The 15,433-nt window shown below is 39.6% G+C and overlaps 1 protein-coding gene across 2 annotated transcripts in view; it reads right to left on the bottom strand.

Annotated features, from left to right (window-relative positions):
* Positions 1-15,433, bottom strand: part of adgra1b (adhesion G protein-coupled receptor A1b) — a 105,880-nt gene that overhangs the window by 25,871 nt on the left and 64,576 nt on the right. For both annotated transcript variants that reach the window (XM_030771436.1, XM_030771437.1), the window contains 2 exons: positions 4,980-5,187; positions 4,080-4,288 (listed from right to left, as the gene is read on the bottom strand). In XM_030771436.1, coding sequence (XP_030627296.1) covers positions 4,080-4,288; positions 4,980-5,187 — 417 coding nt within the window. The remainder of the gene's footprint in view (positions 1-4,079; positions 4,289-4,979; positions 5,188-15,433) is intronic.

Raw genomic sequence — 15,433 nt, 5'->3', positions numbered from 1 at the left:
CAGCAGCCCAAGTAAATCAGCAAAACGAAATGTAGATGTTGTAAACTAAATATCTGAGTCGAGCATGTGGGTGGAATATGCTTCATTATATTGTACTATGTACCAATGCATCATGTAGACAGTAAATACAATGCCAACATCTATAAATGGATAACACCCAAGACACAAATAGAGACAGGGAGAGGACGTAAGAGAGAGAGAGAGAGAGAGAGAGAGAGAGAGAGAGAGAGTGACAATACGAGACAGAGAGAAAGAGAGAGAGATGTAGGGTCTGAGGTAAGCAACAGTTAGTGAGTTGTGAGTTATTAATGGAGTGCTAATTGTCGCCTTTTATCCTTGTCGTTATCACGCTCTCACACCAGCACAAATAATTCGAAAATCTAAAGAAAATAAAACATCCTCAGTTTGATTCAATTCAATTATATTCAATTTTCATTTTTTCTTCTCAGGCCACTGATTTGGCTATTTAGCAATGCCACAATGAATCATCATTTATTTCTCTTAAGTTGAGTTACAACAACTAGAGTTAGAGATATCTGTATTGTATACTTATTCATTAACAATCTAGTAGAGCTTGATGCTAATATTTGTGCATGTGTGTATTTGTGTGTTTGTGTGTGTGTGCATGAGAGAGAGAGAGCGACAGAGAAAAGAAGAGAGAGAGAGAGAGAAATGTGCAATGTGGCATAAAAACCAAGTGCTTTTGGTAAACAAATAAAATCAATTAATAAATTAAAAAGCAGGTTCAATTTGTTGGTTTTACAGAGTGCTTCTCTCTTGGGCAGAATGGCAAGTCTCTGGAGTCTTATTTCAAAATACTATTCTGATTTAATGATGATAACTTAAATGCTTCAGTCACCACTCACTGACTCACTCATCACTCACACACACTCGCTCACACTCACTCATTCACACACTCACTCACACACTCATTCCTTTCCACCTCTCTCTCACCCCTTCATTCAATCATTTGCAGCCTGTCTCATTTTTTCTCTTCCCTGCTCCCTCACTCACTCACCTAGTCAGTCACTCACACCTGTTTCCCTCGCTTGCAGGTTCGTTTCATCCCTCCATCCTTCACTCACTCGGTCACTCACTCGCATTTCAAAACTCAACCGGCAAGTCATCTGTGAAGTCGCTGTTCCTTTAACGCCAGCTCGCATTTCTGGTAACACACATTGCATTCTCTCCACAGTGACAATACACAGAGACGAATGAGCAAGCATGCAAGACAATGCAAAGCAAGGCCTTGTCATCAAATGGAAGAGAAATGCTCCTCTCTACAGGGGCGGTGGAGGAATGACTCACCCTAAACTCTCCTTCCCACCAGCAGACTAACACCCAAGGGACTGCAGGCAGTCTGCTGGTGCTGTCCGTGGTGCTGAAAACTGACTCAAAAGAGTGAGGGCCAAAGACCCTGATCTTTCACTGGCTTCAGAAATCAAATGCACCTCAACATTAGGGGGAACTTTAGCTTTAAACGAGGCCAGTGAGATAGATGGCAGGATCAGATACTGTGAGGGAGTGGCATGGCCATTTGAAAGACAATTAAATCGGCAAAAGGCTCCTCTGTGCAGCGACAGGGAAATCAGAGGTCTCTTTTGTCATTGTTTTTTTCTTTTTTTAACATTCCCTGAGGATATAACAGGTAATGCTTTAAGACAGACTTGAAAGGCAATGAAGACAGTGACTCACAGATCTAACCACAACAACCTTGGACTATTATGTCAATGTCAGGACACAGATCCCCTGATTCACCAAACCCTCATTTGAAAAAAAACAAAAAAACAAAAAGAAAAACAAAATAAGAAGGTAAATAAAATTCCACCTTTCAAACCAATATTTGACTTGGGTGAAAATGAAGAATGGTAGTTCTTGTGCTGTATTTGGATTATTAAATCAATAACCTATTTCCTATCGGTGCTGATGAGCAGCTGTCTGGCTAGAGCTTTTTATTTGCCAAAGTGAAGGACACAGCTGAACACACATTCAAGATCAGATCACCCTAGTCAGAAGCTGGGAAAAAAAATCATATACCACAGGTTTCTGTCTAACTAAATGCATATCAAAACAGAGGAGCCAAATTATCATTCACATAGATAAGATGCAGCACTCAAATCCATAAGGATTCATAGCCTGGGCTGTATATTGATTGAATACTTTGAGATGATTTAATCTTTTGGTATATTTGATGACTACATTATGTTGGTGGGCATATTTTGCTTGTTTTTTCAACATTGTACAGTACATTTCTGTCAAACCTTTTAATATTGCCTTTAGTTTGATTGATCAATAAAACCTGATAAAATTCTAATCTACGGATTTTCCACGAAACAAAACGTAATAAACATTAACTCTTAAGCAGCTAGTGTACTCAAGAAGAACCTCTAGTCTTGTAAATTCGAACGAGTGAGACATGGGCTTTTACAATACTTGATGACTGACAATATTTGAAACATCGTTTTAACTCAAGAGGCAACAGAAAATTCAAATGATCTTTTATCATTATGCTAAGGTTTGCATTACAAGAACTAAATACGTGGGCACTTTTCTTGGACTGAACATGACTAGAGCACGCTAAGGAAGATGTATGGGGCTGGTGGAAAGATCCCGTGCAACAGGTTAAGCGTTTCTAGCTCTGTAAACTGAGAGGAATAGCGCCAAAAGAAATGTGATGTCACCAGCCCTGTTTTTAAAGGGTTCTTTTTCTCGGGCACTGCGGAGAGAGAAAGGGAGGACTGCGGGTGTGGTGACTGCATTAGCAAGCGCTCTCTATCCTGCGTGAACACACACTCTCTCTCTCTCTCTCTCTCACACACACACACACACACACGCAAAGCCGAATCAAAAGGCATTATTCCTCGCCGATACGGACGACACTTAAAACAGTCCCTCTCTCTCTTTTCGATGTGCCCCGAAGTTCAAATCATTAATGTATTGTCACTTCCATTTACTAAATTGCTTGGCAATTTCACTTTGGTCTCACGCTGATAGGAACATGACAGGCTACCGTGCGACAGTGTGCCATGAAGCGCGACGAAACGCAGCTTCCTCTGCAAGCGCTTAATATTAAATACATATACTACCACAGCACGACGGAATGACAGTCTGACGTTCAATCTGACAAGGGCTTGGTATTCTGTGCACACGCTCAGTGTCTTTCATAGTTCCCCTATGCTGCTGTCCGTTTTTTATACATTTGTATAACCCATGTTCTTTTCAGCTAGACCGGTGACCAAAAGCTACACGCTTTTTTATACTTCAAAAACAATGAAAAATGACCAGAATCACATCACAAAATTCAAATCAGTTCCAGAAATTACGCAACACATCGCTCGTATTGAAGCACTGTAGAGTACTGACCTCCCAGTCAAGCGATTCCCACTCTTCGGTAAACATCCGGAGGATTTCTGCTCGTCCAAAGGCGGACGAGGCGCAAAGACACTAAAGAACGACTGTTCGATGAGATGCCATTGCGCTTTCCTCATGAAATCAGTTGTATACTTAACACCAATCGCCAAATATATCCAAAAACAGTCACCTCGTCCATATGTCCAATGTGAGAGGGACAGAGACATGTATGCGATGCCGGCTGTTGTTCTGTACAACTGAACATTACGGTAGGCAAGGTTGCAGCCAATTAGTACACCACTTGCGCTCGCAGGCGAAACACTGACGAGGCGCTCGTGCTTAAGAGAATCGCTTCAGTTTACACCGTTTCTGTTACTACGAAATGTAAGAAAAAAGGGGAAGCGAGGGCTGGACAAGTTTTTATTACTAATATTAATATTTCAAAGAATATGGAAAATTGGCTTCACAAACTCATAATAAATAATCTGCTCACTGATCGACCTTTACATTGTAGTATCTCTAAAAGGAAGAAACGCGACTTACAACCTTAGCTTTTAAAATTCTTCATGCTGTGACATTTTCGGGATGACAAAGAAATGTGATGCATTGGTCTTTCTTTAGAAAGATGCTTAAAACAACACTTGACCAAGCCAAGGGAAGAGTGGGACGATCCCCAGCAACAGAGGAGAGGAGGCGGGAGAAAGGGGGCAAAACACACACACACTTACCATTAGCACCGCGAAGTTGTTGTGATGCGTGCAGTGAATAGTGGTCGTGTTGCTCGAGGAGGCAGTTATGTGGCACCCCTCTGCCCTCCAGCCACCACGTCCATCTAGCAGGTCAAAGTCCCAATATGCAACAGTGGGGTCTACACCCAGAGCAAAGTGTCGTAGAGCAATGGTAACAGGCTGAACGGCACTCCCGAAGCTGCAGCCATCTACAAGAACACATTGCATTAGGCAAATCAAGTGGAAAGTCCTTAAGTGCTATATTGCATTGCTTTATTCTAAAGGAGTATCTAAAGTAAAAAGTGCACTCTCACAGACACACAAAACACGCATGTATGTATGCATGCGCGCGCACACAACAGACACACACGCGCGCGCGCGCGCTCGGCTGCCCTGAACGACCATCTCTCTCTCTCTCTCTCTCTCTCTCTCTCCCTCTCTCTCTCTGTCACACACACACACACACACTCAATCCTGGACGAAATAAGCCAAACAATTTTAATTGCAAGTCTGAAACGAAACTTCATTTTTACTGTAATATATGAACAGGTCATTTATTAAGACGATTAGTGTGTCACTTAAACTGACACCACATTTGATTTGAAACTAACATTCACAAGAATAATATTTCAGCATGGCAAAGAACAGCCATATGACGCCAGCAAAAACAATCATTTGCGTAAAATGAAATGTAATAGTTCCACATAATATTTGTTAAATATTTCTACGTTGCGATTACGTTTCAAGAAAAAGCCATTACTATAAAAAGGTTATTCGACGTAAGCGAATGTTTTCATATCTTTCGTGTTTCCTCATCAGTTATTAACTAATAATTACATAGCAGCTTTCATTAAAAGGCGCTGCCCCAGTGAAAAAAATAGGAATCTGAATGTTCCTTACCTAATTTAGTGAAAGCAACTGGTGTTGATACAGTCCTGCGCTTGCCATCGTCTGCGAGATTTGACGAATTCCCTGTGCAAGGAAATAGTTTCCCATTTCGAAAGACAATAAACTGCAGCTTGCAAGTCGAGTTAGCAACAGATTGTAACGCAGGGCTGCTAGGGGAACCAGCCAGCGGTAAATGGATTGCGGCGACAGCCGCTGTGTTCTGCGGACAGAATGAAACAGGAGAAAATAGATATTAAATAATGCCAGTCGCTGGATAATGCGCCAAAATGTCAACTCCTGTGAGGCACGGAATGATTTGTCCTTTACTATGTCGAAGCCAGGACGTTTCCATTGAAAATGAATAACTACGGAAATGGGGTTTAAACCGGTACGGTTGGAAGCGCTCCTGTGCGCCTCTTTGGTCAAGCTCCCTGCAGTAGTGGTACTAATGGTTCTTACCATTGCAGCTCCAGGGCACATCAACACCGTGGAGTTGATTTAAAGAGACAACCTAACCATATCTCTATTCCATGCAGATAAACGATTGACCATCAAAAAAGAACAAGAAGCGATTTATTTCTAAGTCACATTGCCCTTCTACACATTTCTCTACTTCTATCTAGGAGGTGTGTCAACATGAGCTTTACCCAGAGATCCCTGGGCAAACAATAACTGTTAGCTTGCTTCACCATGACAGATTACCAATGATAACTTGACTTTAATGTACAATAACCAAAGAGAGTGCCATATTTCTTTAATTTTTTCCCCCCCGAGGACCATAAAGTACAAACCACAAGATATAGTGACAATGTAATATATGTGCTATGAGCTCTGACATTCCATGGCTTCACTAAGACACATCTTACATGTTACTTTTGCCTCCAAATATGCAGTGAAATCTACCATAACTTGGATACAATAAAACATGATAAACAATGATTACAGGTTGTTTGTAGTAGTGCAGCTGCACTGCAGAGTTATGTACTTTGCTGTATATCTAATATGGAGTTATGAAAACGTCAAAATGCTGAGGACAGCACTTACTAGGCATTGCTTTTAAGCAGAGAGATTAGTGTGTGTGTGTGTGTGTGTGTGTGTGGTGTGTATGTATGTATGAGAGAGCTCTAGTGAGGTATTTCATTCATAAAAAAGGCCAGAGCTTGAGTCATACTCATTACCATATCTGAGAGAGACAGAAGAACAGTTCTCTGACTCATAGTTAGTGCACACTCAAAACCATTCCCCCAGAAATTAATGTAGGATTTCAATTCGACAACATCTTATTTCTCCGCCACCATCATTTTGTGTATTTAGATTTGAGACTTCTCTTAATGAGATAGTGAGGAAATGATAAACTAGAGCTATTTCAGGTACCCATCAGCTCCTTAAGCTATTACATCCAATGCTGAAAAGAGCTTCATGAGGACTCCTGTTCTTTACTTGATGCAACTTTCATCAACAGACACTTGATACTCACCAAATGGGAGACATACTTAATTTGCAGAATTTTGGCTCACATTCACCCGAGAAAAGTGAGAACTATGATTCTTATCACTAGTACCCACTGTTCTTGTAACGACAGTAGGAATAAAATATCTGTAAGTTTTTAAATATTTTGATAGATCTTTGAATGCCCTATTTAGATTAAAATATTCTGCAGAAAATATTATATTGTCTACTGAAAATAACTTTAATTTTTTTTTCAGTATTATATATATATTTTTTAAATAATATGCTTTTTGATCACTTGATATTTTCTATGACTGAAATATTACCAGATGGAAAAGTAATTGATGTAGTTTTTGGTGTTCTTGGAGTCCTCCAAGAAAAGAAGAAAATCAGTCCAATAATAATAAGACATAGCTCTTCCAAATCATTTCATACTCTCTACAGAGAACCCTGCTGAGTTCCCAGATGAGAATTTGAGGGGCAGTAGTGTTCCTCTTCTGATAAATGAGACTTCTCTGTCGCTCCGACATCCTGCTCTCACGGGGAAGGCTCTCAGGAGGACACCTGACACTTGGATTATCCTAAAACAACTGCTCCATAAAACGACTCAAGACAACTTGGTGCTTAACCTTAGTCTCTATTTCTTTATAACCGTGTCTGTGAAGGAGGCAGTTGACTTTACGAGCTGAGATCTTTTGGTTATTACATTGTGCGCTGACTTGCCAAAAAAAAAAAAAAAAGCCATCGATTTTCACCTAACACACAGCAGCATGTGTACTTTCAAATTTATATTTCACTGTCTTTTCCTAAAGAGATTTTAAAACAAGAAATTTACAGGCATTCACGTCTCATCATTTTTGTGGATTGTGTACAAGTAACGATCAACAAAAAATCAAGAGCAAATTTGATTGCATTTGCAACCAGTTTTATCAACTGCAGTAAAGAAATAACTATAGATAATTAGTAGTTAATTATATTTGGTACTGCAGGACACTGAGGCACAGGTAAGAAAGCAGATGGATTCTATCATGACTGATGAGAGTTTTCTGAGCCACTGGTTTAGGCTCACCCATCTGCACAACATCACACAGTGCTTAAGAGCCACTAACAGGTCTGTTAGCTTCACATATTGTTCTAATCAACACTTGAATAGCGTAGATACATGTTGTCATGCTTTTTATTTTGTCTGTTTTCCAAATATAATAAAAGTGATAATTGCTTGTTTTTGGAGTAATTTTCAATCCTATCATATTATGCTAAAATGTCTACATTACTTCTTGCAAAAACTTATGCAATATTGCACAGAGTACTTAAATTGAACTCTTTTGGCATGGGCTCATTCATGAAATATCACATTTACAAGCAGCTTTCTCTTGCAGATCATACAGTTTGGGGGCAGAGGCTTTTTTCTAGTAATTGAAACAGGAGTTTTACAAGTACCAAAACTGGGATCTGCGAAACCCTAATCTTAGCCATGCATGAGTTTTTAGGTGAAATGAATTCACTATTATTAATTTTTGAATGGGATAGTGATCATGCAGTTTAGTAGTGTTGTTTCTTAGAAGAATTGAGAATTGTGTTGCATTAGTCATCAAGTAGAATAATGGGGGAGTAGGGGGTGAAGGGGGGTGGGGATGGGAAAGAGAGGTTTTTATTGTTTCCATGCCAACCAGTTACTGCCCTCCAGATGGATTTGGATTGAGCTTTCAAGAGATCTCAGCCAGGATATAAGACAAATTCTGCCAAAAGCACGATTTTCAAGACCCCCCCTCCCCACACACACACACACACACACACACACACTTGCAGTGAGAAAACGCACAACTTTTTCCAAGTTAAAATTGAGTAAAACTTTAACACGGAATCATTACAAATCATAAAACTTCACAGAAAAAAACAAACCAAAACAAACAAAAAAAAATCCAAAACAAAATGGAAGCTATTACAATAATCAAAACTTGATTTATGTATTTTAAAAAAAAAACCCTGATCAAACCTGACTCAAATAAAAGAATTACATTATCCACAGCAGCCAGGAACATAATGAGGGTCTGAGAGGCGAGACCAGATTTGGCCTTGTCCACAGAATGGCCCTCACTCATTTTTCACTAAGGAGCAATAAGGCTATGTGACCCCATAAATGATGTCATTTACCACTATATGACTGCTTGGCTACCATACTGATAAAGCAGCTGCTACCAGAATCCTTTCAAATCCTTCACAAGGCGACAAGCCTCCATCAAGCTGAATGAGACCACAGGATAAGACTCTATTTGCAACGCTCCAGAGAATCAAATCAACACCCTTCTCTTTTTCTAGTCAGCACCATTCTCCTCCATTCTCTTCACTGCTGTTAATCTACAAGTGGCTCTAACGTTCACCATCCCTCTGCAGGGTCTGGAGAAAGATAGAACACGACACAACACAATGGAAAGCATCTGCTTCTGGTCTCAAATGTATTTTCAGTCTCTAAGTCTCTGTCAGTCTGGAAAGAGGCAGTATTCTAGGAAGAAATGAAAGAAACCTCTTTTTTCCCCCCAATAATAACTGAAAATAGCAACAAACATGTGGCTGTCCTTGGGACACACTGTCAGAACAAGTGGCCAACCTCTAGAAAACAAACTGCACTCAAGTGTAGCCCAAATGTGTGATCTGAATGTAAATTAGCACAGAATAACAATATCAACATCATCAACAACAACAACAACAACAACAACAACAAAAACAACAAACCAAATCAAATAAGGGTTCACTGAACATTTGGGTATGAAAGTATAGATTTATTTCCCTTTCCACAAATCTGAATTGAATGTCATAAGGATTTTTGTTTAAAATGCATAAGAACTTTATGAACCATGGGCTGCTGATTGATAACAGGCACAGGTTCTTCTGACGTCTGACTCTGATACCTCTTCAGCACAGCATACAAAGTCAAATAAACTACAACAGCCAGAATCATGACCGTGCCACATTCTATTACCTCTCCAAGGAACTGCGCCAGGCAAGAATTAGACTATTCAGGTCTGAGGCTCTGAATCTTGGGAAAGATTCTCTCACAGGAAAGTCACACAGGAAAGATTTAACACCCAATTATTTAAACTCAGGCTCCAAATTGCCTGTACTTCTGTCATTAGAAGTCTAAAATTGCACACCCTTTGAGAGATGGGCCCCTGAAAAATCTCCAGATTACAAAGGATGGATGATTTTTCAGATTATTTAAAGAAGCCTTTTTGCTGTCATCAATTTCCACAGATATATTTCATTTAACAACGATTTGCCATTCTAGAGGAATGGAGCAGGGTTGTAGAGGAAGCAGTGCGGGTCCATTTTTAGGGAGCTTGTCAAAGGGCAGAATTCATATAAGAGGTGACAAGTTATTTCTCTTCAGTAAAGAGGATATAAATGGGATATTATTATAATCTCTTTTACTGTTTTCTACACCCGAAGTCTGACACATATGCAGTTCAACACACACACACACACACACACACACACACACACGTACACACGTCAGTGAATGAACTCCACTAGATTAGATTGTAGGAGGCATTGAGATGTGTTACACACAGTGCTTTTGGCGACTTACGATGCAGAACCAAAGAGGATATGGTTACAGCACTTTAATGGTCTCCATGGTAACCCAGCTATGAGGATATGTGACTTGACAATTCATTGCAGCTCTCATCCACTTCATCAAGAGAGAAGGAGGGGCTAAGTTATCCCATGGTTGACCATACATCAAACCAAGACTGGGAAAATTCATAGTAAGTCCAGGGGGAGAGCTGAGCCTTGGCTCAGTCTTAATGCATGTCTGTTAGAATCCACTCAGTATTTCCTTAGCAGCACTTCTCACCTTCCCAGAAATCCTTGTTCACCTTAAGAAACCATCACCAAGTTTAAATATTCATGGGGTCACCAATGTTGGTTTCATACCATTGCGGACATTCTGCCATATGTTTAAATGCAACTGAAAGTTCTATTGTGTTTGGATATTATGGGTTGTCTGGTAGGTTAGTTCTGTTTTTTCAACTCTTCTTTTGAGGGAAATACCTGTGGTTCAGTTCCTCTGCAGGTATCTTCAAACAAACATGATGTATCAGTAAACAGTGAGTCAAGAGTCACATGGATAAGAGGAAAAACTCTGACAAGCTTTAAAGATAACAATAACAACAGAGAGCCCTGCCCCACAGAGAAAATGACCCCGTGAGCCAATAAATGGCATCATGGGAGTTCAGCTATTTCATCATCATGTTTGATGATGCGGTGAACTGACGGATTGCAGCTGCAGCCTCACGGCGGTAGTTTGAACCTGCGCACTCTCAGAGTTTTGTCACGCTCTTAACCGTTGAAAAGTAAAAATATAAAATGGCTGATGGGAACTTTCTGTACACAAATAGTCAGAATCAGCAGAGAGAAGAAAAGCAGGCAAACCCATGATTTTAGTATTCTTTAGTGAAAATATTCAGGTGAATCTCTATATCTCTTACTAAAACAATTTTCTGTAAAAGGTTGATGTTTTGTAATATGTCTATAATAACAAGTTATTGAACAGTAATAGACTGTTAATTAAATCGACCCATGTAAATTACACCGTAAAGCGTAATTTACAAGAACAAGTGGGACATTATAACTGTAATTATAAGACAATACATCATTACAATAAAGGACATCCTAAGATACCTAGGGAAGTAATGACTGAAATGGGAGGCTTCCATTGGTTCAAACGCAACTGAACATTCTATTATCTCCCGTGTGCACAGATTCATTGCTTCATCACTGCCTTCACTTCTCTCTCTTTCATTTCAATCAAGCACCATGGCTGAGAATCAATAGAGTTAAAATACCGATCACTAACGAAACATTGATCCAAACAGTGAATTCTTCCCTGACAATTGGTCTGTGTGCTCCTAACAAACACATGGTTTAGAGAAATGCTGCCATACATTCTGTATTTCTGACCTATATGCAGGATGATCCATACAGATGATCCATTGGATAGCATATCAACACAATGACTGATCGATATAATGCTTATATTGATATGTAAATTGTTACCAAAATGATGTTAAGAAATCCATATTTTGGTTTGATGGCTGATGTCTGAATATGTAGTTGATAATTTATGTATAATATTCACAAAATGAATAACAGCAGCATTTATCTTGAGACCAATTTACAAGTTACTTAAATAAGTTATAGACAAATGCAAATATTTGGATCTGTCCTGTTTTATTTTTCAAAGTAGTATGAGATGCAAAGGCACATTACTGTTACAAACTGTACAGTGAACACTCATCACTCATCTCCACACCCCTGTAAGTGACCACTAGTCTAGCTGTGTCTTTAGAAACTGTCTAACATCATTACTAAGGCACATAAGAGGTCATTTCTTCCTGACAAATGTATCGTATCTCAGTTAGATCTTTTTGACACTGTGCATTGTGTTACAATATTTATGCTTTCTTGTTAACATATTAATTTTTTTCCACTATCATTGTTCTGCCTTAACAAATATATCTTTACTCATTTTTTGTGAGTCTCTTCATTTCTTAGTCAGATGATGAAATCCCTTATGATAATGACAAATAAAGTCCTGAGACCAAGGGCTATTTGTCTTAAACTCATAAACTCTGCCGGCATCGCTAACGTATGCACTGACTGAGACACATACAGCTGTGGATCATCGGTGGTCTGCTCAATGTTTTCCTCCTGAAGATAAATGCCAAACGAGAATATGTGAACTCCCCAAGATGTTGTTCAGTTTTATAGGGGCGGTTGAGATGAGCAAGCTGTTGTCCATAACAAGATATTCACAGAAACAACACAGTGCTGATTGATTTCCCACAATGCTCAGCTAAACTAATGAGCTGATATGACAATGAGATAAAGCTGTCTGGCATTTTGTTTTTAGATACAATCCACAATAGCAGCAGCATGTCCTCTGAAAGACATTTGGTAGCTCAGTCAATGTCACAGAGTTAAACAATTCATCCAGCAACACCGAATCATTACCAAACCCTTCTAGAAGGCTCCGTTGTGTCTTAAAGCGCCATTGAATCTAAAGCATGTTAATCTCAGTTTGGGATATATTTCACACCAGTCTTTCAGCTAGAGAGCATCATGGCTCATAAACTCTTATGAGTACAATTCTCAACAGTGTCAAACAATGGGGAAAAATTATGACACAACAGTACAACAAGCTACAACAAAGCCACTACAATGGACTTATACTGTGTTTTATCTGTCTCATAATAAGCTCACTCTTAGTTCATAGGTAAGCCGGTCTTATTTTCACTTTGGCAAACATGTATGCAAATAGCATGTCCATAAAGCATGAGAAAGGAAGTCAGAGTGAGGTAGATTTTTGGGAGCAGATTCTGGCAGTTGACAATGGAAAGGATTTACGACTGATCCCATGACACACAAGGACATCCCTTTTATTGACCTGCCAAAAGCAGAAGCCATGATCAAGATCAAGCAGGCTCAATATTTACTACCAGCATAGCAATTAGAGGAGAGGATACTGTAAGATACCAAAGGAAGTAATCGCTATAATTGGAGCCGAGGCATTCATTAGTTCTCATGAAAGTTACGATTCAGTCAGCTCCCTTGTCCAAGCATTCTCTCTGCCCTTCACTGCTTCCCTCTATTTAACTCTACGAGAATCAATCCTGAAGACTCCTGATAGATGAAGAGTCAAAATGCCAATCGATAACGGGCAGTTGACTCAAACATTGAGCTCTTAACCTAAAATGAGCCTTTATACTTAGCCATTTTTGCTAAATACCACCATAAATTCTGTATTTCTTGAATATGCTTTGTTTGAGCAGTGTTTGTTTGGCACACACTTGGTCAAGGACACAGTATATAGAGGTAATGACAGACCAGTATGTAAATGGTTATCAAAACTGATGTTAAGATTAGTTAACTGATAGTTTCATACCTTTCATTATGTCTGGATATCTGCTTATATGTCTCTTTTGCATCCATAAACACACAAATTGTCAAGATTTCACCAAAAAAAAAAATATGTAAGAAGCGTGTATGCGTGTGCCTTTTGTCAGTACCTGGCCTAGTACCTGAATGAGGACACCTCAAAATGAACATTCCCTACAGACTCTGCTGACCCACTCAAATAAAGAGGAACTTTTAAAAAGCATTTGGGTGCACATGGGAGTTGGTGCCTGGTCCGGCCAAAATAAATACTCTTTGGCTCATGACACTTCACAGCAAAACAAAACTTTATTTTCCAAGCTTTTCTAGTCAGATCATGTGTTGGTAAGGTTGCAAAATCAGTTGTGCTGATACAATTGATAATGTTTCCGTTAAACCTTTTCCTTCTTTCACAGTACAGGTCTGCATGATTAACCTGTTCTGTTTTTGAGAGCTATACGTCACGCAAAGGTTCGATACAGCTATGCCTTGTGACACCTGGTATAAATAATCAGATCGTATCTTGAGCCGGAGAGACCGCACTAACTAGACAAAGTAAACCTCAGCTGGAACAAATACATCGAGAACAAGACGCAGAACCTGAACGCTCTGAGGAACGGTCTTGTTTATGAGCGCCTGACACTCTTTTCACACCATCACAGCAGGTTTCTTATCACTCCCATTGCTATACCACCTCTGCCCGAGGCATAGCTTGTTCAATGCTGTTATCATATGTGTTTAACATCCGGGCACATCACACTTAGACTCTGAGGAGTTTTACTATGAGTCTATCAGTCTTCCCGATTCTTTCCTTTTTCATCCAGCTCCCCTGCTGATAAATGTCAGTGAGATATACTTGAAGCCTGATTGCTATCGTATGTTCACTGTTAAGTGACTGATAAATGTTATCAGTTTAAACCCAACTCTGCTTGTTTCCTATTCTTTTCAGGGCTGTAGTGGAGGTCCATCTCTGCCCTTGTGTTCCCTTTTTTTATTTTCCTTTTTTTTTTGGTTGAGCTAAGCTCTTATCTGATAATCTTACAATCTCTTTTCTTCCAGTCATGGAGTTGAAGATCTCATATGACGGCCGCTAATTTTTCATTGAGAGAGAGATAAATGCTGCTATTGTCATGCTCTAGAGGGGCTCAAGCCAGTGAACACATTACTGAGTGACACAACTGGGACAATCTGAACAGGTGGAGGACAAAAGCCCTACTAGTTTTGTGTGTGTGTGTGTGTGTGAGTGTGTGTGTGTGTGTGTGTGTGGTGTCTGCGCATTTGAGGGGGGGGGCGAGAAAGAAAGAAAGAAAGAAAGAAAGAAAGAGGAACAAACAGGCTGATAACAAACTGCTGTTGACAGCGACAGCAAGGGCAGCTGAGTAACAGGCACCAGACACAAAAGAGCTGAGTAACCATGACAGCAAAGCAAAATGGGCCAATCAGAGGACATGCATTGCAAGAAGTGTCTGGAGTCAATGTCAAATGAAGTTCTCAAGGTCATTTAACAGTGATTATTATCCACATTCAATACTGTTTTCAATAACATTTTAAACTGATTTACAATGATTAAAAGTGTCTCAAAGGAAAGCTGGCTAACAGAGTATCTCAAGTCACGTGTAAGAATCAACACATCTCAGACCTACCTAGTCACAGCAGTATCCAAAATCTCCAGACTAACTTTCACTGAGCCAAACTACAAGCACCTGAACACGACATCTCCAGCTCTGAAGCAGAGCGCGAACATTTGTGCCTCATATCCCATAGGCTGACCTTATGGCCAGACATACACAGACACAAACACAATTTACTAGTCATCTACACATTTCAGGAATCTTACACGCGAGAAATTGCAAAGAAAGATTAGAATCACAATATATAATCCTACAACTTCAATACACTTTTACCTAAATGTGTACATATCACATAAATGTAAAAAAAATTGAAACCTTTTCTGGTCCCAGCTCTATAAGGCTTCTATAAGATGCCTGATGACTGACCAAAGGGTTTTACAACTTTACAAATGGACTCAAGTGGTTGACTTTCCAAGCAGAAAACTTTGAGGAAAAATGGGGTCAAATGCTTAT

This window comes from Chanos chanos, chromosome 4, assembly GCF_902362185.1.
Source record: "Chanos chanos chromosome 4, fChaCha1.1, whole genome shotgun sequence".
NCBI lineage: Eukaryota > Metazoa > Chordata > Actinopteri > Gonorynchiformes > Chanidae > Chanos > Chanos chanos.
The sequence above is the reverse complement of the archived record's forward strand: the minus strand, read 5'-3'. Positions and strand labels throughout refer to the sequence as shown.